Source organism: Cetorhinus maximus, chromosome 6 (assembly GCF_964194155.1).
Source record: "Cetorhinus maximus chromosome 6, sCetMax3.hap1.1, whole genome shotgun sequence".
Lineage (NCBI taxonomy): Eukaryota > Metazoa > Chordata > Chondrichthyes > Lamniformes > Cetorhinidae > Cetorhinus > Cetorhinus maximus.
In genome coordinates this window covers 34,676,742-34,701,583 of record NC_135884.1, presented here as the reverse complement: position 1 = coordinate 34,701,583, position 24,842 = coordinate 34,676,742, and the positions used below count along the sequence as shown (strand labels likewise).

The 24,842-nt window shown below is 42.5% G+C and overlaps 1 protein-coding gene across 2 annotated transcripts in view; it reads right to left on the bottom strand.

Moving 5' to 3' along the window:
• Positions 1 to 21,226, bottom strand: part of LOC144681709 (filamin-B-like) — a 164,580-nt gene extending 143,354 nt beyond the window's left edge. Inside the window, exons 1-2 of one of the 2 annotated variants that reach the window (XM_078543593.1) lie at positions 21,030 to 21,226; positions 11,941 to 12,042 (exon numbers count right to left, since the gene is read on the bottom strand). In XM_078543593.1, coding sequence (XP_078399719.1) covers positions 11,941 to 11,980 — 40 coding nt within the window. In that variant the 5' untranslated portion in view covers positions 11,981 to 12,042; positions 21,030 to 21,226. The remainder of the gene's footprint in view (positions 1 to 11,940; positions 12,043 to 21,029) is intronic. The other variant, XM_078543597.1, reaches the window with a different exon arrangement.
• Positions 21,227 to 24,842: the final 3,616 nt, after the last annotated feature.

Sequence of the window (24,842 nt, the reverse complement as noted above, 5' to 3'; positions counted from 1 at the left end):
GGGGAAACAACCTCTCAGCATCTACCCTGTCAAGTCTCCTAAGAATCTTATATGTTTCAGTAAGGTCGCCTCTCATCCTTCTAAACTCCAATGAGCACAGGACCAACCTACTCAACCTCTCATAAGAAAATCCCTCCAATGCCAGTATATCTTTCCTTAGGTAAGGGGACCAAATCTATTCACAGTATTCTAGGTGTGGTCTAATTAGTGCCTTGTATAGTTTTAGCAAGACTTCCCTGTTTTTATACCCAATTCCCTTTGAAATAAAGGCTAATGCTGGAAGTGAGTGGCTCTAAACTTTACTGCACAGGCACTGACTGGACTTTGGGTTCAAATGAAAGGGTCGTTTCAGACATCCAGGATGGAGGCGGCAGCCCTGGGATGAGGTGGAAGCAAACCTTTGGCAGCCTAGCTGAAGGAGCATTGGATCAAGGCGCGCCTGGTGTCCCTACCTCCCTGAAGGATACATAGGTCTGCCTCCACGCCCTCAATGTTCTCCTCACCTTGCTCCTCTTCTGACTCGCTACTGGATTCATCCTCTGTGGCCCGTGGAGCTGCCTCAAGATCGTCTTCCTCCAGTGGGTCTCCCCTTGCCAGTGCCAGATTGTGGAGAACACAGCATGCAACCACTATCAGAGACACCTGCTCTGGGAGGGGGGGTATTGTACTGCTCCCCCTGAACAGTCCAGGCATCGGAAGCACATCTTCAGAAGACCTATGGTCCTCTCTACCACTGCCCTTGTGAAAGCATGACTCCTATTATAACACTGCTCTGCCTCTGTTTTTGGGTGGTGCAGAGGCGTCATAAGCCACCTTTTCAACAGATAGCCCTTGTCACCCAGCAGCCATCCATCCAGTCAGGCTGGAGCACTGACTAGCCTTGACACTTGGGAGTGTCTCAGGATATAAGTGTCATGGGAGCTGCCAGGGTACCGTGCACAGACTTACAGAATCTGCATCTTGTAGTCACAAATTGTTTGGACGTTCATCAAGTGGAATCTCTTCCTGTTGACGAAGGCACCCGGCTGACCCACTGGCGCCTTGATGGCCACATGTGTGCAGTCGATTGCACCCTGGCTGCAGGGGAACCCAGCAATCGCTGAAAACTCTCTGGCTCGCTCAGCCTGGCTGGCCTTATCCATATGGAAATGAATAAATGTCATTACCCACCTGAACAGAGCTTCTGTCACCAGCTTCACGCAACTGTGGACAGATCCCCCACTGACCCCTGGAAAGAGCCAGAGGCATAGAAGTTAAAGGCCACTGTGACCTTCAGAACTACTGGCATTGGGTATCCACCCACAGAGTTGGAGGTGATCTCAAGCCCAATCATCTGACAAATAGAGGTCACAGTCTCCTTGGAGAGGTGGAGCCTCCTTCGGCATTGCACCTTAGACATATTGAGGTAGCTGCATTACTGCTTGTAAACCCCGGCAGCAGGATAGCAGCGTCTTCTGCGGCCCCTTCCGCCTTGGACTACCTGCTGGCCCTGCGTCCCTTGGCCTGCACCTCTCCTCCCACAGGTCCCTCCCCTGGAAGCTGCATTGAGACACCTGGCCTCCTCTCCCTTCTGCCCCTCTCTTCCTCCTCAAAGGAGATGCCTTCAGCGGAGACCACAATCCCCATTCCCAGGGTTACAGGAGGCTGTCGGATACCTGGAAGGGTCCGCATGGTCAAAATTCTCTGGGGCCTAAGAAACACCAATGAGTCCTGAAATGAAGCCTGGAAATGCTAAGACTGAAGCTCAGAACAGAGATGAAGCTGTCATGTTCAAATAAGCTATCAGCAGCAAACTATGTCCTAAATTCCTCACTACTCACAACATCAATGCTGCTGACCCATTTTATCTCACCCTTGGAGGAGGTTTAGCGAAAAGTGGTCTGCGAAATTGCACGGGCAGTGTGAAATCGGGATCAATTACCTTTTCAATGGCCTTAAGAGGCCTTTTAATTGATGGCGTGCGCAGCTTCAACACCCGCATGCACCCGCCAACCTGAAGATTGCGCACGTGCAGGATGCAGTCGGGATGCTCACCTGACTTCATCTCATGCCCGATTGGGGGTCGGGCACACACCCGCCTGCGAGGCATAAAATTCTGCCCAATGCCTTTCTTCTGTTTTTTTTCCCAGGAGCTAGGCACATTCTGGGAGCAAAGCAGAGGAAAATTGACCCAAATATGAATGATAGATGGAGAAAAATAAGATAGTCTGTGGAACTTCTGGGATCGCCTCACAGACTCCCTAGGATTCAGGGGCTGCTATCTGATAACTTGTGCTTAATGACACAATAAAGAACAGAACCTTCTGACCTGGAGACCAAGCCCAATGGCGAGCGGGAAAGTCGGAGTGTTTCCTGTTGGGTGCCAGGACGGGCGAACATGCTCGATCTTCTGCTGTTCAGCTCATTAATTATGCATCCGCGAGGAGCCTGGTAAACCTCATGGCGGAGTGTGCAGGAAGTCTCCCATCACATCATTACCTCTTGGGGTCAAAGGTCCTGGACCATATTTAAATGGCACCCAGACAGTCTCTCACCATTCCCCGGGCAGTCTCCTGAACAGTCGTTCATCCTTGCCCTCTGGTCCTTCCCCCACCCCCCAACCCCTTCCTGCCTCTGTCTCACCCCCACCCCGCTGGATGTGCCTCCCGTGCCCAGCCTTGGCGCAGCTTGTGCTACAGGCACCCGATATGTAGCAGCCATGATTTAAAAGGAAGGAGAAAGCAGTGTCTCGCGACCTCAAAGTTGTGGATGAAGTGAAGTGTGCCAGGTGCGCACCCCTTACATACAGTCGTAAAAGAAAATGTTTTAATTACTCGCTGACGGGGAACTTAATTTGGAGAGGGAACTTGGTTCCAGTAAGTTGACCTTTTAATGAGCATTTATGAGATGCTAATTAATGCAAATAGGGTTCCCAACAAAAACCCGCCTTTAACCTGCCTTGAAAGTCAGGATAACAAAATTCCAAACTATTTTCCCACTGTCAGGAAACTTGATTTTTTGACACACGCCAAATGAGTTGCCCCCGCATCCCGCCATGATTCCTGCTGCTGGCGGGAGCAGAAGATTTCGCCCGAAATATTCCAGCATTTAAAGACAGGCCTGCAAGATGATAACATTTATGAAAAATCTGTCTTGTAGAATCTTCTGGTAACTAAACAGAAGATAATCACTCATGGTACATAATATTAAAGCGTTAAAGTAAAACTTGTTATATGTCTAGTGAATAATCTAGGAATCTACTATAAGGAGAATCTTCTCTGAATCATTTTTACAGATTATAGTAAAAATATGTAGAAAACTGCTACACTTACATTGATTTAAATTTAGTGTGGTATTAAATCAACATCGACATATGACCAACTTAAAGCAAGGTTCTTACTCCTATACTTCTCTATTGTCAGGTGATACATGCAATTTAGTGGCAGAACCACTGAAAATTCACACCTTCATCACCAAATAAAAGCCCAACACTGCCAGGAACTCAAGACAAGTAATGCCTCCTCTTAAACAAGGACTATGAGGACAGAGAAGGGAGGCCAGTTAAAACGAGTATAATTATAACAAAATTATCTGTAGAACAAGGTAGTACATTGCATATTATCTGGCATCCTTTGATCTAAGTCCAAAACATACATATTTCTTCTGTCTTTCTGTACCTTAATTATAAGATAAACTGACTTGTGGGAATTAAGAGTTAACCTTGAGGCATTATTCCAAGTGTTACTTCAAAGGAAGGTCTTGCCACTTAAGTTAAATCCACACAATTACAAATAGGAAAATGAAACCTTAAATATACATGTATAAATAGCATATCAAGTGGCTGTATCCAGCCTTGGAGGTCAAATGGTATGTGTAAACTACACAAATTTGTTCTAACGTTGATAATATTATCTTAAACTTTCAACCAGATCACTCACAAATCTAGAAGACCTGAGGAAGACCTTTATCAGAATACACTGCTGTGAAATGGCTAGGGATGTTTTCCTGTATTAAAGGCATTGTATAAATGCAGGTTGTTATAGAAAGATTGCGTCAAGTTTCTCCTGAATCAAAGTCAAATGTCCAATTTATCTCACGAGATCACATTTGTCCCCTTTGACCTTGAAATTAGTGATATCTGGCAGAATTACCATATCTCTGGCCAACACTACATCTGAGCAATATACCTATAAGACTGCTAAAATGATGTGTTAAAATTTTAAGGACTACATGAACAATAAAAAAAAAGTAACATGAAAAAGCGTCTAAAAATTAGGGGATTTCTAAAGAATGCAAGTACATTACTTTTCCATTGGTAGTTGGGTTGGTTACCAGAGTACATAGGCTTAGTTGGGGCAATGAGTAGAATTTTGTTATGATTGCACTACCTGCTTGGAAGCAAATCCAATAGTAATTTTCAAAAGCAAATTGGATATGTGCTTGAAAAGGAAATGTTTGCAGTGTTATGGAGAAAGAGCAAGGGAGTGGGACTAATTGGATAGTTTTTCAAAAATCTAGTATGGACACAATGGGCCAAATGGCCTCTGTGCTGCAAGATTTTATAATGATTCAATAGTGATTAGCATTGCAGTGCTAACAATTTCTGTTCACCCCCAATATCTTATTTATCATCATACACGTTGCTAAAGACTGCATTAAGGAGCCTGATGTATGCTTAGTTGTCAAATGTCGAGGGGGAGGGGCACGAAATGTTAGAAGATTCTTTTTGTGCATCTATGTAGATTGAAATGAAACTTAAAACAATCCATCCTATACTCTCAATCTTTCAACGATGTTTGCAGTGGGGAATGGGTGGCAGAGTAGGTCAGAACAATGTTGAATACATTAGAGTAATGTAATTAGACTTTAGGGACCTGTGTTTGAACTCAGTCCAGACAGATGGTAAGATGATTGTTAAAACACTAAAATGAAACAAGTCAGGGCACGTTCCTGTCACAAGCCTGACCTAGTACACCGATTCACTAATTGGGCAACTTAACTCATAGGGCCTGTAAAAATGACCGATGTAGGATCTTGCATTAATGCAGGTAAGATGGAGGAATCCAACTGGGACAAAGTAGTAAAAGCTCGTGTGACCATGCATAATACATCAAGTCGGTGAATGCCCAGTCTCCTGGCAGCAGCTGCGATGCCTTCGTTCTGAGGCAGTCTGTCATTCCTCACACCTCCAAGAACAAGGAGAGCACTGCAACTTGGGTACAAAGGCCCTGTACATGCTGCTGATGAACCCCTTCTGCCAACAAAGCACATGAGGACAGCGAGCATATAAAGAGAGCCAGGGAACCAACAGGAACATAGTGGAGCAGACCATTGGGGTGCTAAAGCAACATTTCTGATGTCTGGACCATTTCACAGGGGAGGGGGGCTCGGGTGGTGGCAGCCTGCAGTACAGGCTGGGATGAGTCTCCAAGTTGATCATGGTCTGAGGCATCCTCCATTACATTGTCATCACGAGGGCACATCCATTGCCAGCAGGAATCTGGAGGTCATCTCAGGATGGAGAGGTGAGAGGAGCAAGAAGAGCCTTGGAGGTGGAATCCGGGGCACCTTTACTCCAGATGGGTTGTCCAAAAGCACTTGCTCAGATTCCACTTCTCTTTACCACCATCAATCCTCTATTCCCCACCTCACCACTCATCTGGGACACCCTGTTGCAGCCAAAATCCTGCAATAATGGCAACCAAAAATAATCTTTCCATAACATCTTTAACCAACAACACATCCAATTATACAAACAGAAATGAACTGTTCATTATTGTGCATTCCCTTAGCGCCTGTCTTGTGGGCACCTTTGCAAGGCCTAGTACTCCCATGCAATGCTTCCCCAGTGGCTGCAGCATGCTGGCGAATGGCTGCTGATTTTCACTGGGGGAGACGACAGGTCTCCTTGTAGGATAACCTTCTGCAACTCTGGGCATTGAGGACCCGGCTTCAGACTGCACCAATCTGGCATGGGTGGCAGTAGTCTTGGCTGACTGACATGGGCAACAGCAAGGGCACTGATGGTATGGCAGTGCTGGGAAGATGAATGCTGTCATCCTGAGAGAGAACAGAAGGTTTGTGCTCTATGGACTCCTGCCATTCCCACAGGGCAGCTGCTCAGCAATCGCAGTAACATTTTGGAGAACAGATTGCCAGACTGCTGCCAGAACATCTATGTCCTGTGGAGCACTGAGATCTGCAGTCATGATCGCAGCAGTCTGAACCTGTATAACAGCAGGCACCGACCTCGTGACTTCTAAGTTTCCACTGCAACACTCAGGCTTGGGTGGTTTCCATCTGTGCTGGAATGGAGGCTGAGGCAGCAGCCACCAGGTGCCCCATCAAGGTGAGCTCTGCAAAAGCTGCCATGGAATTGGTTATCACTTCCAAGCTGGAAAGGATCGGATCCCAGCTCTGTGTGATGCCCTCAACCAAGTTGGAGCTGGACTCCTTCATACTCAGTGACAGTGACAACAGGTAGTCCTTATACATGTTCATCAGTGTTTTCCTGTACACTGCCTCATCGAATTTCTCATGAGTTGCTATTTCCAAGCTCATCTGTGACCTCTCCCTCTGGTGAGCTGGTAAATAAACTATCCTTTCCACTTGGATAAAAGCAAAAAACTGCGGATGCTGGAAATCCAAAACAAAAACAAAAATACCTGGAAAAACTCAGCAGGTCTGACAGCATCTGCGGAGAGGGATACAGTTGACATTTCGAGTCCCCCTGACCCATGACCGAAACGTCAACTGTGTTCCTCTCCGCAGATGCTGTCAGACCTGCTGAGTTTTTCCACGTATTTTTGTTTTTGATCCTTTCCACTTAGCCTGGTTTCAGCCTACTCATACCCAATGACTTACCATATGCAGATCCTGACTCGATACTAGCCTCTAAGGTGCCTGTATCTGAGCTGGTGACTGCACTTGTCCGATCAAGTGAAGGGGCTTCTCCACCAGTGCTGCAATGTTGCTCTCTCTCTCTCTCTCCTGGGTTTGTAGTGGCTGGGCACGCAACAGTTCTTGGGTATCAGAAAACAGTAAATCAGAAGGGGAGACTTGGGGTGAGGGGAGGGGGATGCAAAGCAAGAGATCCATGGTCATACCATTAGCAGCTTACACATCATGACAGATAGCAGGATGAGAGCGAGTTGGCAGTTCAGAAAGGCCTAAGGGAGTAACATACTGTCATCCTGAATGTTCTCGGCAACACGAGATGGTGCAGACTCTGTCACAGCCAACTCATGATGCGCAGCACTAGCTTCTCTGTTGGGTTCAGTGGTTGAGGCATCCTTCTCGTCCACCAGTTCAATTTTCCTCCTTCCCACTGTGGGCAGCCTTGCCCTGCAGGAGAGAGAGCAGAATATCAGTGAGTGTCCTGCACTGTGTTTGGGCAATGTCCCTGCCGTAAGTGCAAGCAGTGAGAGGTGGATGTGAGGCTGGCAGCATTGGTACATGAGTAGGGGTGAGGTGGAATATCTGAAAGTCAAGCGGAAGTCCTGAGTGCTAGGAACTGCTGCTGGTTGAGTGATGGCGGTGTAGTGCATTGAGCAACCTGAGAGTTTGTGGCCCAATGGTTTTGAGATGTCCTTTGAAGATGCAGTCACAGACATTGACCACCCACGTGTAGCCATTAAACTCTTTCCAGCACTGCTGCCAGGTTCTCTGGGCCAGACTCTGGAGTTCACTTCCCTGACCTCCTATTTCCATTCCCTTTGGAGGAAATTCCTTGAGGTCCTTTGAACCCCCTGAGAAACATAGTTTCTCTCCTCCCGTTGACCTCTATGACTAAGACATGATCCACAAATTATGGATCCCTTTCTCTGCCCCGGTGCTCCACTTCCTTTCTCTCCAATTGCAGCACTGACAGCAGCAGCCTCCTTTCATTCAGTGCAGCTGATAAGTGGCAAGTAACATTCATGCCATACAAGTGCCAGGCAATGACCATCTTCAACGACAGAGAATCTAACCATCTCCCCCTGACACTCAATGGCATCACTGAATCCCCCACTATCAACATCCCGGGGGGGTTACCATTGACTAGAAACTGAACTGGACCAGCCATATAAATACTGTGGCTACAAGAGCAGGTCAGAGGCTGGGAATTCTGTAGTGAGTAACCCACCTCCTGATTCTCCAAAGCCTGCCCACCATCTACAAGGCACAAGTCAGGAGTGTGATGGAATACCCCCCACTTGCCTGGATGAGTGCAACTCCCACAACACTCAAGAAGCTTGACACCGTCCAGGACAAAGCAGCCCGCTAGATTGGCACCACATCCACAAACATTCACTCCTTCCACCACCAATGCACAGTAACAGCAGTGTGTCCAGTCTACAAGATGCACTGCAGGAATTCACCAAAGCTCCTTTGACAGCACCTTCCAAGTCCGTGACCTCTACCATCTAGAAGGACAAATGCAGCAGATGCATGGGAACACCAGCACTGTGGGTGTGCCCACACCACATGGACTGGAGTGGTTCAAGAAGGCAGCTCACCACCACCTTCTTAAAGGCAACTAGGGATGGACATTAAATGCTGGTCCAGCCAGCGATGCCCACATCCCGTGAATGAATTTTTAAAATTGAACACCCACACCTGATGGGTGCAAGCAAATTTTTAGCCACTTATTTTTAATGAAACCACATCTGACGCAGAAGGTGCAAAATTATAGAAAAAGAATGTCCTGATTTGATTTCATAGTTCAGTGGAACTTTAACTGATTGTATAGGTGTGATCAGACATAGTTCAAATAGTTAGGAAATTACACAGGCATGTTTGTACAGTGATAAATAGATGAAGCATAAGGTACAGCCCAGTTAAAGTATTGTCTTTCACTGTGTAAACAGAGATGTATTTGGTAACGCTGCACAACATAATTTTCTGTGTCAACACTACAAAACAATGAGTCAACAGAAACTGGGTAGGGAGAAGTCATTTCTTTGAGCTTATTGCAATGCTACCCCCTACTGGTATTGAAGTGTAATCTACCTTAAATATAATAATCACACAGGGCAGCTGTTAGCACCAGAAATCTATCAGAAATCTCACAATAATACAAGAATGGAAATTTGTGAGAAGTAACAGGTGGCACTAATTTTCCTTTGTGCTAAGCTGTTAGTAAACACTTTAAAATTTGCTTTGGCGGTTAAGAAATCCCAAAAGAAGTTTTCAACAAATGCAATTGTACTTGTCACTATAGTACTGCATTTAGAGTAGTGATGTTTTTTGGTCCAAATAATTCTGTTGTAGGGGCAGTATAGCTGTGGTCTGCCCTCATGAAGCTATGCAGAACATACAATTTATGCATGATTAAGAAAGAACTGTTTTAAAATCATGGTGAATGGCATTGTTGGATTCTAGAGCAGCTGCTTCACGATGTGAGGCTTTAACTTCTTGAAAGATTTCATGTCATAAAGAAAATTCAATTCAAAATATACCACCATTTGTAAAAATGTACCAGGACCTTTTTTTTAAATCAATGAACACTTTGACAATTTCTCATCAACAGGCTGTCTGGTGTTAAATACAGGAATACTTTCATTCTTAATTTTTTTTCATAAACATCTACCTAAATGTTAAGTTTCTCTTTTTTCCTTGTTCTTATCTCTCTCTTGATAGATGTGTTTTTTAAAAGGATACTAAATTCTCTTAACAATATTCAGTTGGAAATTTGATGTGCTTTAGCCCTAAACTTCAATGAAAAATGGCATTACAGTTTGCACAGGTACCACCAGATGTTGGTTATCATAGTGGACTGCCAACCTACTATGTCAATTTAATTTCTATCATTGGCAAGTTGCGAATTTTAATTCCATAAATCTGGTCATTTGTGAGCAGGCAGTAGAAAATATTTATCATGAACATTGTAAAAACCCCACCAATTTAGGAATGTTGGGAAGGAAACCTGCCAGTCTGGCCTACGTGTGACTCTAGTGGTACATCACATAGTTGATTCTTAAGTAGCCTAGCAAAGCCACTCAGTTTAAAACCAGGGCAGTCTGGGTGGACCTAAATATTTGTGGAGAACCTTGGTGGGAATTCAAATTAAGACAAGAAATCCCGAGATCATCATTTCCCAATATTTACAATGCTCAAAGAGAAAGCTCATCTTTCATAAGACCATAAGACGTAGGAGCGGAAGCAATCTATTCAGCCCAATGTTCTTGCTCCTCCATTCAATGAGATTATGGCTGATCTGATAATCCTCAACTCCACTTTCCTGGCTTTTCCCCATTACCCTTGATTCTCTTACTGATTAAAAAACTGTCTATCTCAGCTCTGAATATATATAATGACCCAGCCTCTACAGCCCTCTGCAGTAAATAATTCCACAGATGAACTACCCTCTGAGAGAAGAAATTCCTTCTCAGCTCTATCTTAAATGGGTGACCCCCTTAGTCTGATATAATACCCTCTGGTCCTAGACTCTCCCACAAGGGGAAACAACCTCTCAGCATCTACCCTGTCAAGCCCACTAAAAATCTTATATGTTTCAATAAGGCCACCTCTCATTCTTCTAAACGCCAATGAGTACAGGCCCAACCTACTCAACCTCTCCTCATAAGAAAATCCCTCCATTTCTGGGATCAACCTACTGAACCTTCTCTGGACTGCCTCCAATGCCAGTATATCTTTCCTTAGATAAGGGGACCAAAACTATTCACAGTATTCTAGGTGTGGTCAGATTCCTTTGTCAACGTCGGTTGTGATGCTCTGTATGTATGAGTGCTGCTTATCTTGTGCTCTGAGACTATTGAAAGTTGGGAGAGTAAAGAAAGAATTAAAAGAAATTAAGGAAATTTGAAAATGTCTTGAAGAAAAGTAGAAAGATAAAAAAAAACAGCAGAAATGGAAATAAAAGAACAAGAGGTGAAAGAAACTAAGACAATATGATAAGTAATCAGAAAAGACAACAGGAGAAATACACAAAAAGATTGAGAAGAAATATCATGAGAGTAAAAAATGAATCACATGAATTTGCAAACAAAGTTCTGAATGCATGTAAACAAAACACAGCGGGGGAAAAGAATGGAGACAGTTTTATCATTTCTTTCCTTTCTGTTGGTATGCTCATACTTGTGTACGTATGAAAAAGTCTTCAGGAAAAAGAGAACAAAATCCTAAAAGGAATAATGTGATAAGCACAAAAAGACTGATCACAATATGGCAGCATTAGATTTCGATTGACGAGAATACATATACTGTATTCTGAAAAGTTCAAGTGTGCATTCACTTCTGAATTTGCACAACAAATAATAGGACTATTATGAGGATTTAATAAAGAGGGAGTGTGATGGTATTTGCGAAGGAGGAAGTTGGAAAGGAGGTGACTGGTAACTTTATCGTGAGCCAGTAGAGAGGATGATTCATTCTAAACTGGAAAAATGATTATGTAGAGGTAAAGAGATGGGTCCAGAACAACAAACTCTCAGAAAGCGGCAAATGTTAGAAACATAGTAAAGTTGCAGCGCAGAAAGGGGCCATTCAGCCCATCATGTCTGCACTGGCCAAAAAGAGAGAAAAAAAGAAACTAGCTGCTCATTTTTAATCCCACTTTCCAGCACCTGGTCCGTAGCCTTGTAGGTTACAGCACTTCAGTTGCAGGTCCAGGTGAGTTGAGCGTTTCAGCCTCAACCACCAACTTAGGCAGTGAATTCCAAACACCCACCACCCTCTGGGTGAAAAAGTTTTTCCTAATGTCCCCTCTAATCCTTCCACCAATTGCCTTAAATCTATGCCCCCTGGTAATTGACCCCTCAGCTAGGGGAAACAGGTCTTTCCTGTCTACCCTATCTAGGACCCTCATAATTTTGTACACCTCAATTAGCTCGCACCTCAGCCTCCTCTGTTCTAAGGCGAACAACCCTAGCCTCTCCAATCTTTCCTCATAATGTTCAGAGAAAACATTTCTTTCTCCAACCAAGTTGTACATATTCCACTGAACTGTCAACTACCTACTGCGCTGCTCTTGATCCGTAGACAAGCTGATGAGGAACATTCAGGATTGAGTTGATTGATCTGATGTCCTTTGACAAATCTTTGATTTTTACTGAACAAAATCTAATTCAAAGAAAGAACACTCTTACAATTCAATAATATTGATGGTGTAGAAACTCTTTTTGATTGTGTACCATAGAATAGAATAATGTAATCTTACAGCACAGAAGGAGACCATTTGACCCTTCGTGCCTGTACCAACATTTTGAAAAAGCTATCCAACTAGTTGTACTCCCTATTCTTTCCCCCAGGTCTGTATTTGTTTTTCCTTTTTGAGTATATATCTAATTCCCTTTTGAAGGTTACTATTAAATCTGCTTCCATCATCCTTCAGGCAGTGCATTCCATATCATTAGAACTTCATGTGTAAAAACCAAATGACATTCAGACATTTTTGACTGACTGTGACTATCACTCTGTTCTGCAGCTATTGAAAAAAAAAACAAAAAGACAGAAGGTGAAGTGTGTTCGTGCCCCAATAATGTGAAGGTGATGCTTTCCAGTACCCCTAAATTACATGGTGGGATTTTGAGCTTGGCACAAGGAAGATGCAAAGAGTATGACAAGTAGTTTACTCTGGGTTACTTTGTGCTGGTCAGGTTCAGAGTGTTGTGCGTTAGGGGCTGAATTTGATACATGTAACAGAAGGGGGAGTGGTGGAAGAAATGTGAACAAAGATTTTTTTTAAAATTTCAATGGGTACTGTAAACTACAATCATGTATTTGACACGAGACAATAACTTAATTTATACTTTTATTTTTTATCATGAAACTTAAATTAAATAAGCTGGTCCATCCTGTCAGCGAAAATTATTCCCAGGGTAAGCGCGGCTAGAAGCTCGACTTTAAAACTAAATCCAGCACATAGGCAGAGAGGAGGAACTGACTCACCCTTCCACCCAGTGATGTAATTAAAATAGAGCAAGTGGTGCAATCACATCAGCACAACGCAGTTATGGGGCCCAACCCATTGGCAGCGGAATATCGGGACTCAGATTCTTTGTGAAGGTGACAACTCTGCTGCCAAAATCAGCCGGTTCAATCAGACCTAAACCAAACTGAGAGATCAGACAAAAGGCAGTGGGTTCAGTATTTGGGCCACTTCCAACAGTACACATTGTCCTAAAAACGGCACAGCACACATGGGTATTGATAGAAATTAGAGCACAGGAGGAGGTTATTCAGCCCTGTTGCTTGTGCTCATACAGGTGCTCGCTCCTCTAACCCCATTCTCCCCATTGTTTTCCAAATATTTATCCCATTTCCCTTTAAATACCCTAGGCTTGGCCTCAAAAGCCACTTGCGATGAAGCATCCCATGTCTAATAGCCCTCAGTTCAAAAACCTTCCTTCTCCCCCCACCGCTCTTTGGTTCTTCCAGCAAGAATCTTCAGTCCCTGTTCCTTTGCTCCCCATTCACCAAACGGTGAAAACAATTTTTTTATTATGTACCCATCGTAAGGTGCTAAGTGTTATGACATGGCAGATGATGTGTGTCAAGTGGACCAAATCCACAAGGGAAGCTTGGTGGTGCTTTCACAATGGTTTTGCAATTTGTTTTCATTACGAGAAGATATATGCACTGAATTCAGAATAAATAAGTCCACCAAGACCTTTAGAGATTTTAAAAATTAAATTTAAATATTTATTAACAAAATAAAAGATTTCAAGCACATATATAAGACTACAATTACTTACTAACTTACTATAATAACTCCTAAAATTCCTAATTAACCTGACCCCAGTTACACCTCCTTCAAAGCAACAGTCCAAAATAGATTTTAGATTTAAAACAGAATCAGCAAGTTAACACAACACCCACTTGACAGTGGAATTCCAAATGGCTTTTCCCAAACTTCAGTTTCATTATATAGCAGACTTATGCACAAATGCTGGAGGCTTCATTAAGGTTATTTCACACACTCCTGTTAGATCTTACATGGCCTTCTCCCACATAGCCTTTCGTTCTCCATTATATAGGTTTCTCTCTTTTTAGTATGTAAATTCTATTGTTCCATATGTCTTTGAAACTATATCTTCCTCATAATATAAAAACTTTCATGTTGCCAATATTGCCTTTGTGAAAAATAAACACACTCCTTAGCTTTGCTTATCTGGCTAGTTGTAAACAAACTAAGATCCCTTTGAAATCCAAATAATCCCTTCATTTATCTACAAATGCAAATTCCCTTTACACCTTACATGTTAAGCCAGCATCCATGTTTACTCATTAGCATGTCAAGCACCTAGCTTCTTTTGATGATTTAAACTTGCAGTCTACTTGACTACAAATGTAATTAAATCACACAGACAGACCCAACTATACTTACCCCCATAAACCTACTTCACCATAAACCAGAAAAATATTATGAGGATTATTATACTTTCGTCACACCAGGTTTCATTCGCCCCTTCACTGACAGCTCTTCTCTCGGTGCCATTCCCAATCACTTGCGTTGCTGTTGTTCCCGGTTCTGCAGATAATGCATGCCCTCCCCATTCCCTCTTTCTATCTGGCTGGAGGTCTGACCTCTCGAACCCCAAATCCCTTCTTTCCCAACCGGCCAAGCCCCAAAACCCTGATCCCCTGAATCCCCCTTTGTCCCACCTGGCTGAGCTGCAAAACCCTGACCCCCCCCATGCAATCTATTTCCCTCTGATCCCTGAGCCCTCATTGCCACCTCTCCACAAGCCCCCCATACCTGATTTCATTCCCCGGCTCCTATGAATATAATGCTTTCTTTCTCCTGCTTTCTGGGTGTCCGTTTTGGTTTTCAACACTAAAGCACCCTGAGGCTTGAGTTCACTGTACACTATGCAAACTTATTTTAAAGTTGGATTCCAAATCTCCTGTGGACCTTATCTAGCTCCACAGTGAAGCTGTGTGAGACCCTCATGCTAGGTACAAAGAATTTAGTTCCAATGCAATTACAAACTCTGTTTAAAAATGCTTGGGGCTTGTGGTTATTTTTGCATCTAGCAGGCCCATATGTATACAGCTCTCTCCTGGGCATCAGAGTTGTCTCTAAGAATCTCTGTTACTGCATCTACAGCTAAATGTTCTATTTTAAATCTGAAACGAATTAAAAACTACCTTTACACTATAACTAAACAAGCTATCAGGGTGAGCAGTTCTTTCAGTGAAAAATGAACAAACAAGGCCCAAGAACGTCCTGAGTTGTTGTCCGCTGTTGCTGCAGAGTTCCTGTCCCACCTCCATAGTTGTGGTGGGGAAGGGGGAGCAACTCCAAGGAAATTAAAGGTGATATATATTCCTTTCTCCCGAATAAATTTATTTAACTTCCCTTTAAGTGCATCTATGCTAATCACTAATCTTTGTGGTAGAAGTTCCACATTCTAACCATTCTCTAGTTAAAGAAGTTCTCCTGAATCCCCTATTGGATTTATTCGTTATTTAGTTTATATTTATGGCACCTAGTCTCCCCTGCAAGTGCAAATACCTTCTTTACATCTACCCCGTCAAAACCTCCAGTAATTCAGCTCAGTCTCCCTCTCCTATAGAAAAGAACCTCAATATGTTCAGTCTTTACTGTTATTACTACAAGTTCAATACAAGCTTAAAATAAGGTAAAAACAAAAAACTGCGGATGCTGGAAATCCAAAACAAAAACAGAATTACCTGGAAAAACTCAGCAGGTCTGGCAGCATCAGCAGAGAAGAAGAGTTGACGTTTCAAGTCCTCATGATCCTTCAACAGAACTCAGTAATATTAGGAGAGGGGTGAAATATAAACTGGTTTAAAGTGGGGGGGGTGGGGGGAGAGAAGTGGTGGGGGGGGGATGTGGTTGTAGGGACAAGCAAGCAGTGATAGGAGCAGATAATCAAAAGATGTCACAGACAAAAGAACAAAGAGGTATTGAAGGTGGTGATATTATCTAAACGAATGTGCTAATTAAGAATGGATGCCAGGACACTCAAGGTACAGCTCTAGTGGGGGTGGGGTGGAAAGACTAACAGGGCATAAAAGGTATAGATTTAAAAATAATGGAAATAGGTGGGAAAAGAAAAATCTATATAAATTATTGGAAAAAACAAAAGGAAGGGGGAAGAAACGGAAAGGGGGTGGGGATGGAGGAGGGAGTTCAAGATCTAAAGTTGTTGAACTCAATATTCAGTCCAGAAGGCTGTAAAGTGCCTAGTCGGAAGATGAGGTGCTGTTTCTCCAGTTAAAATAAGGTAACCATCTTTCAATTCTATCCCTGTAGAATTGAACCCCAGTGCTTTGTTTCACTTTTAATGGCCTTTTCAACCTGCCACTACTTTTAGTTATATGTGAATCTGTACCCCAAGATCCCTTTGCTACTCTACCTTATTGAGACATATTTTCCAAGCAGTAAGTGGCTTCCTTATTCTTCCTACCTATACCACTCCAAGTTTATCTGCATTGAAGTTCACCTACCGACTATATGCCCATTCTGCAAGTTTATTAATGCCTTCCTACATTCTGTTGCAGTCCTGTGTATGATCTACATCCTGACCCCTCCTCCCCCCACCCCTTCCCCAAACTTACTGTGGTGGGCAGATTTTGAAGTTGTACTTCCGATTCCACATATATTCAGTTACATTTTGTATAAATGTGTAAAAACGTTTTTCCGTGTAGATAATCTGAAAAAAAAAATGTTAAGACATAGCCTGCGCCTTGTATCTGTGCATTTTTGGATAAGATTCTGATTTTCTAAAAGGGAAGCAAAAGTTCAGATTTGAAAGTCCGAAGAGCGGCCCAATCTGTACTTGCTCTCTGGGGCTCTCTGTTCCCGGGCTGCAGTTAATGGTTAACTGAGAGCACACCGCCTAAAGCCCGCCCAGCCCTGAAAACAGAAATCAGATCTGCTCCCCTCCCATCCCCCTTTCCGACCTTTGATCGGGAAAAGTCCAATGGCGCCGAAATATGCTGCAGTTTGTATCTACCCCTTACAAATTAAAACGAACAATGAAGTAGCCACAGAGATAGAGGGGGGCAGGACTACAGTGCATAGACCCAGAGGAAGAAAGCGGCTGGCTTTAAACATGAAGCAATGGGAGATAGAAACACACAACAGATCACCAGTGACTGAGACCGATAGGCATGTAGTCAGCGAGACGGCAGACAGCCAAGCCAGAATAACAGACAGGCAACGGGCAGTTGAAGAGAGAATAACAGACAGGGAAGAGACAGACAGCAGAGGTGAAGAAAGGCAGAGATCCGGGGAAAGAAACAGACGGGCAGCAGAGAGAATTTGAGACAGCAGCGAAAGAGATGAATGGACAATGGAGAGATCATGGAAACGAATAGTTAGCACAGCATTGCCGAATTCTATTACTTAATCTGAGCAGCGAATTTTAATGTAAAAATCAAGCAAATTCTTCTTTTGAGCTGGAGAAGTTACTCTTATTTATTATTTATTAATTTAAATCTAAGGATTGGTTCTGTTGGCATTCGACATATTCACAAAGAAGGTTTGATTGTGCTGATAAAATTAATGATTTAAATAACTGTTCAAATGTAATCACATTTTATTCACTAGATGTATACAGAATTATCCGAGTCGTCAAAATACTTTTACCCACTCAGTGATTCCTAGGATCGGTATATTTTGTAACATATTTTCTATGGGAATAATTTTGTTAGAAGTATTCAAATTTCAACAGGGGATGTTTGGAGAAGGAGTGATTAAAATTAGTCCTGTTTGTTTTACGGCAAACCATTGAAACAAATCACCAGGGGGTGCTTCAGAGGCGAGCAGATGAGCGCCTTCCGTGCCTGTGACTTGCATTTAACATCGCAAACACTTCTAGAAACCCCTTCGATTAAAATAAACGAAATACTTTATAACATTATGTTAATGTTTCAAAAATACCAAGGCCTTTTAAAAAATTCATCAGTTCATTTTGTACCAACTGAGATGAATGTCAGCGCTGAGGAAGAAACCACGTTCTCCATGTCGCGTCAGGTACTTTCGGAAAGAAGCGCAGCGAGGTTAAATACAAAGCTCCGTCTGCTCTGCAACAATCATGCGCTGGGCCACTGCTGGTTTCACCCCCGACACAGGCACACTCACACTGTCACACACAGGGTGACTTCAGAACATCTCCCACTCGGCAGGAGCACACACACCTCTGAGCATCCACCCACACTGCTGCTCATTTCTCTTAGCCACTACTAGCAAGGTGAGGAGGGAAGAATGTGTGCCTCAGTGATAAGTGCTGATAGGGTTTAATTTTATTGAGGGGTGGGAGTGACTGCCCTTGACATCAAGGTCGCATTTGACCCAGTGTGGCATGAAGGAGTCCTACCAAAACTGGAGTCAATGGGAATCGTGGGGTGGGGAGACTCTCCGCTGGTTGGAGTCATACCTAGCACAAAGGAAGATGGTTGTGGTTGTTGGAGGTCAGTCATCTCAGCTCCAGGACATCATTGTAGGTGTTCCTCAGGGCAGTGTCCTCAGCCCAACCATCTTCAGCTGCTTCATCAATGGACTGATGATTTTTAAGAAGAAAAACAACTCAGGATAGCCAAACCCCTCAACCAGAGAAATGCATCTGCTTTCTGAAGATTAGAAAGGGATCGGCTGCCAGAATACCATTTCCTTTTCTTCGCTCATTTATTTTGATTTTTATAATGAAACGTAGCATCTGTAAATGTTGTACAATATTGAACTCTGTATTTGAAAATGCACACTGCATATTATTGTATAAAACGTATGTTAAAACTGTTAAAATTATGTTCTCATGATATTAAAGCTTTGCAGAACATGAAAAAAAAATAAAGTCAGAAGTGGGGATGTTCGCTGATGATTGCACAATGTTTAGCACCATTCACAACTCCTCAGATACTGAAGCAGTCCATGTCCAAATGCAGCAAGACCTGGACAATATCCAGGCTTGGGCTGACAAGTGGCAAATAACATTTGAGTCACACAAGTGCAAGGCAATGACCTTCTCCAATAAGAGAGAATCCAACCAATGCCCCTTGATTGTCAATGGCATTACCATCACTGAATTCCCCACTATCAACACACTGGGGGTTACCATTGGCCAGAAACTGAACTGGACTAGCCATATAAATACTGTGGCTACAAGAGTAGGTCAGAGGCTCAGAATCCTATGGTGAGTAACTCACCTCCTGACTCCCCAAAGCCTTTCCACCACCCACAAGGCACAAGTCAGGAGTGTGACGGAATATTCTCCACTTGCCTGGATGAGCGCAGCTCTCACAACGCTCAAGAAGCTTGACACCGTCCAGGACAAAGCAGCCCACTTGATTGGCATCACATCCACAAACATTCACTCCCTCCACCACCGACACACAGTAGCAGCAGTGTGTACCATCTACAAGATGCACTACAGGAATTCACAAAGCTTCATAGATAGCACCTTCCAAACCCATGGCCACTTCCATCTAGAAGGACACAGGCAGCAGATAGATGTGAACACCATCATCTGGAAGTTTCCCTCCAAGCCACACACCATCCTAACTTGGAAATATATGGCCATTCCTTCACTGTTGCTGGGTCAAAATCCTGGAACTCCCTTCCTAACAGCACTGTGGGTGTACTTACATGGACTGCAATGGTTCAAGAAGGCAGCTCACTGCCACCTTCTCAAGGGTAACTAGGGATGGGCAATAAATGCTGGCCCCGTGAATGAATAAAAAAGTTTTATGTTATCAGAATGTCTGCGAATATGAGTTCATATCTGTTGGAGGAGATTTCCTCAAAGTGGGATATAAACGTTTTCTAATTGAGAGGTGGCCATTAACCAGTATTTTTCTGGCCTAGTGGCTGGGTCGGTGCTGGAGCGGAGGGAAAGTTGTCCTGGCATTAGTGGTGCCTCAATCCCCTGATCGGTACCGAGCAGCAGCTGTCTGCAGTTGGCGTTGACGAGGAAGATTGCCTGGTGACAACTTAACATCGTCAACAAAAACATTGATGCTACCAACAGTCCTTGTCATTGCCGATAGGAAACCCCTCCCAATAGACATTCTTTCCAATAGCGGGAGAGTCCCACCCTGATATAATAATAAACTCCCTGACGGTGTCCAGTTAGTGGGATCAATGATTCACTGTCGGTGATTTTGTCTTCTGGTTTCTCGTGTTCCTGCACTGGGTGAAATGGACAATCTTACTTCACTCAGGCCTCTAAACAATCTGCTGAAGGAGGAGGCCTTTACCCAGCAGATTGAGCTTCACCGAATTTCCGGACCTCAGGGATATTAGTAACCCAGGACACTACATGACCTAGTGACCTAGTTCCACCCCCACCCGTCATTATTCAATGTGCAACGTGTATACCGGTATTTCTTGGAAGCATAGCATTAACACTTAAAGCCATTCTAATACACGGCTAACCTACTTCCTCTCGCGTCAGGTTACCAGGATAATGATTGTCTTCTGGCCATTTTCTTTTCGGGAGGTAACGCAAACCATTGTCCTAACCGAGCTAACGAAATAACTTCATTTCGTTTTTCCACAGATCTATTTTCTTATACAAAATTCAATTGATTTTTATCACGGGCTTGCCTTGACTAACAAACCCTCTGACAGACTCGGGCCAACTTCTTCCCAAATACAAAAAATAAAACATTGCAATGTCAACAAGTGCGTGAATGAATGAGTCTTCCTGACCCGAATTTATTCACCTAACAATTTCAACACACGTGCCCAGCTCCTGCCCAAGCCCTGCAACCAGGCGACTCTCCCCCACTTTACACATCTCGTTGTAGCCAATTCACATTATTCCGATTCCTTATCTGTTGGATTAAAGTATGTTTACTGTTGAGGAAAGCTATAGAACAAACTCGATTCTCCTTTCACACGCTGCTAAGAAGAATCTGCATCATCATTCTAATTCCCTCGTCAATCGTTTTACTGGTCGCTCCAGCTCCCCCATTAAACTTTCTATAAAATGAGAACGTTTCCCATAACTTGTTCTCATCTTGTTATAAATCATCATGTCACCAGCTGAAATGGACCAGAAATCCCCGAATTCTCTGGCGATTAAGGCCACAGATTGTTCTCCAAGAAGAAATATAACTCGCGAGGTAAAACTTACCCCAGCGCTGGGACCAACTGAATTTGACAAACTATCTGTTTCCTTTTTTGTTTGCGCTGCACGGGTCCGCCGGTAAACTGGGATCTTCCTGCGCTCAAGTCCTTTGAAAATCCTTGAAGGAAAGCGCGTGGCTGTTTTTAAACAGGGTGGTGTGTAAAGCAACAAGGAACTGGAGCTGATTTAAGCTCTGATCCCCCACACCGCGAGCTCGTCTTTTAAAATATTACGTAATGCCATCGCTATGTTCATTCATTTAACAGAACCAAAAAAATTAACCCCTTCCTTCCGCTGTCTTATACACCGATGGAAGCAAATATTTAGATGTTGCAGATGTACAACAATACGAATAAACTCGTGGAAAGGGACAGACTGCAATTGCCCAAATCCCAAATGCCAGTACATTCGGAATACAATTGACCTGAGTGTCAATGCGTCTGTAATTCTAAACTTACACATTCGTTAAAAACTTTATGCATCATATTTAAGCAAGGAAACATAGAAGTGATCAATCGATATCCCTAAATCCGGTTCCAGCTGGAAACGGGAATGTTTAAACTGAGAATCTTTATGACCGAATTTCAGCGGGGATTTGGGGTGAGATTGTTGAAAGACACAGAGCGCCCTGTTTGTTTTTCTTGCAGAAACGGACACGGGTTTTGCAGCCTGACACCATTTGATGGATTAAATGTGCTTCCCCCGCCCCCGTCTCAGTTTCTTGCTTTGTTTAAAAGCTGCAGCTCATGGCGAGAAACTTTTATTGATTAAATTGTAGTTACTCATATGGCAGATGAAACATAAAGCCGGTGGAGCAAGTCAGTGCCGATGTGGTGACTGAAACACAAAATAAAGTGGAGGGGGTGGGGGTGTAAAGCAGTGCTGCCTTATGATGGTGGGGAATGTAATGGTTGCCTGTAATGTGGAAGCCCCAGGGCTGAGGGCCCCATTCCCAGCGTGTGATCCACTGGATTTGGCAGCTCCTGGAGGAGCGCTTGGACCGCGGGACATGAGTGAGGGGCACTTCATATAGAACAGGGGCAGAAGGCAGGATGAAGTCATCGCATTTATTGCAATAGAGTAACGTGGAGTTGCTGACATATTAGAGCGTTACACGCGAGTCGGTTTGCACGGTTACAGTTCAATTGAAGCCCGTGGGGTGAGAAGCCAACTTTAATATTTAATGATACCAATCGCCAGTAAAAAGCATAGTATTGTTTTAAAGTTAGCATTATAAATGACCTTTACAGATTAGAATGTGGAAAGACTTTCAATACCCGGTTTTGAACATTCCCCGTTACAGGAACATAGGAAATAGGAGTAGAGGTCGGCCATTCGGCCCCTCGAGCCTTCTCCGCCATTCAACTACATCATGGCTGATCCTCCGCCTGAACGCCGTTATCCCGCACTATCCCCATTTTCCTTGATATCTTTAATACCTAGACATCTATCGATCTCTGTCTTGAATACACTATATAAATGACCCATATAAAACATTCTAGCAGAAATCGACGTTTACAACACTTGAGTCTTAAACAATGTATCCGTTTATTTAATACAGCATTTTAATAAACTGTAAGAATAAAAATCAGGATCCCGAGGAAGTTATTGTTGTGATGTTCATATGTATGAATATCAATGTTTTTAGATCTGTTTATATGATATGGTATGGTGGATTGGAATGTCGTTAAATAATGATAGACTACAATAACTGCACGCTTCAACATTTGTAATTGTCTTTAATAGCTTGTTTATCTGCTGAGAGGCAATAACAAGACCCTATTACTTTTATAGATGTAGGTCATACATATAACTATCATGTGTGATTGTCCTGGGAACATTATGTCATTGCAATGTCTGGTTTTACTTAAGAGAATTTCCTTTCTGACGCTGGTGAAGTTAGCTAGCCTGCAAAAGAGGATGTTACATTTATCGAAATAATTTCATTAGAGCTTCGTTTAAATTTCTTTTTTTATAGGGAACAAATCATAAAGAATGTTCGCTTTAATAAGATGAAAATATTTGACAAAAGTAGCTTGATAAAGCAGTTTGGCTTGAATTTGGTTTATCTCCACGTGACAAATAAACTAGTTAATTTCATACATGTGTGTACTATGATTATTATTACATTGAACCACACCATAAAAAGAATTTGAGAAATGATAACAATGAACATCCTTATGACTATATACAATCAAATCTACATAATTATATTCTGGTAATGATGTTGAGAGCCTGGTTTATAGATGTTCAGATGCCCATTCCTGTTCGCAAGCCAGCATTATGCATTCGCTGTGCCATTAACCTAAGGCTGTCTACATCAAATATAACCCTTGGTACAAACATAATCAAACAGATGTCAAGAGAGTGAGGGTAGAGATTGAATAATGGGGAAATGAGGGAGACTTCTGGGATGTTCGGTTTTGTTAAGTAAACACACAGTTATATCACCTAAATATATCAGCAGAAATCAGCATTTGGAGATTTTACAGTGATTTTAATAAAGCTTTCCAAATTCAAGCACAGCGTGAGCAACGTAGAATTTGCCGAGAAATAGTACGCTCGTGCCAATATTTATACTTGAAATATAATTTATGTAGATGTCACCTAAATATTCTATTTGCATATCATTGTGTAGATTATTTAATTATTTATCAATTCGGTCGACATACAATAATTTAATTTTACAAAATTGGGAACAAAATCTGCGGGAAGAAATTTAACACCGAAGTAATTAGAGTATTGAGCGTTACGAACTGGGACAGACGCAAACATTTGTATGTTCAGGTAAGCATGTGTCATGTTTTATACAATAGGAAGGAGTTTGGGTTGTCCGATTTCTTCAGTTTGGGAGAGAATGAGAATTGTGTTTGTACATTGGGACTCTATGCAATAAGAATAGATGGGAATTAATTTGGTTCAATGCAACCCTTTACATTGGGAGCAAATGGAAAGTGGTTTTGTTCATTGGAATTTGATGATTGGTGAAGAGCGATCCTTGATTTCCATATGGAAGGAATTGAAGAATCAGATTCTGATGGAGGAAGTTCCTGATATAAGCAAATTGTTACAAAGTAAGTATTTTTAATAAAATATATATTTAGCGTACTTATTCAATTAAGTTATACGCAGCTTTTTAATCCACCTTAAATTAATATAATTGATTTTAGGTATGGTTCCTTAAGAAATATAGAATAAGATGGTTCAAATAATATGATTGGATTTTATTCTGTGAAACATTCTGACTGCTATGACCCATTATGTGTGTAGCTTTAGAACTTTCCTGTGGAGGGATATTTATGGAAATAAAATCATTTTTACACTGATTCACAACCACAAAACATTACAAGCCTATGTAAACTGATTTATGTGTGAGTTGCAAAGCTATAAAAATATTCACTAAGATATTTTTATTTTGAAAATATACTAGAAATATTACGAATAATTTAGATTGGAGGAACCGGATGGGACAGTAGGCAAGATTCCAGTCCTTTCAACTCGGGGATGATGGCTCAGTTGGAGCCATCATTGGTATGAAATTCTGCTGTCTCTGGCAGGTTTAAAAGTTCTGCATGAATTGAGTTTAGACAGTATCAGTCTAATTGTCAATGAGGGTATGTTCATTACAGAAACTGCCCATAATCTGGCACAAATTTGAATCCAATTGACAGCTTTGTTCAAGGTTAATAAAGACAGCTGATATGAGAGATGAACAAATTCAGGCTGATGTAGTAGGACATTGACACAGAAACCAGGAAGTTAGTCAGCAGGGCAAAGGAACATCTTAACATTGAGTGTTTTTTATTGTGAATAAAAAAA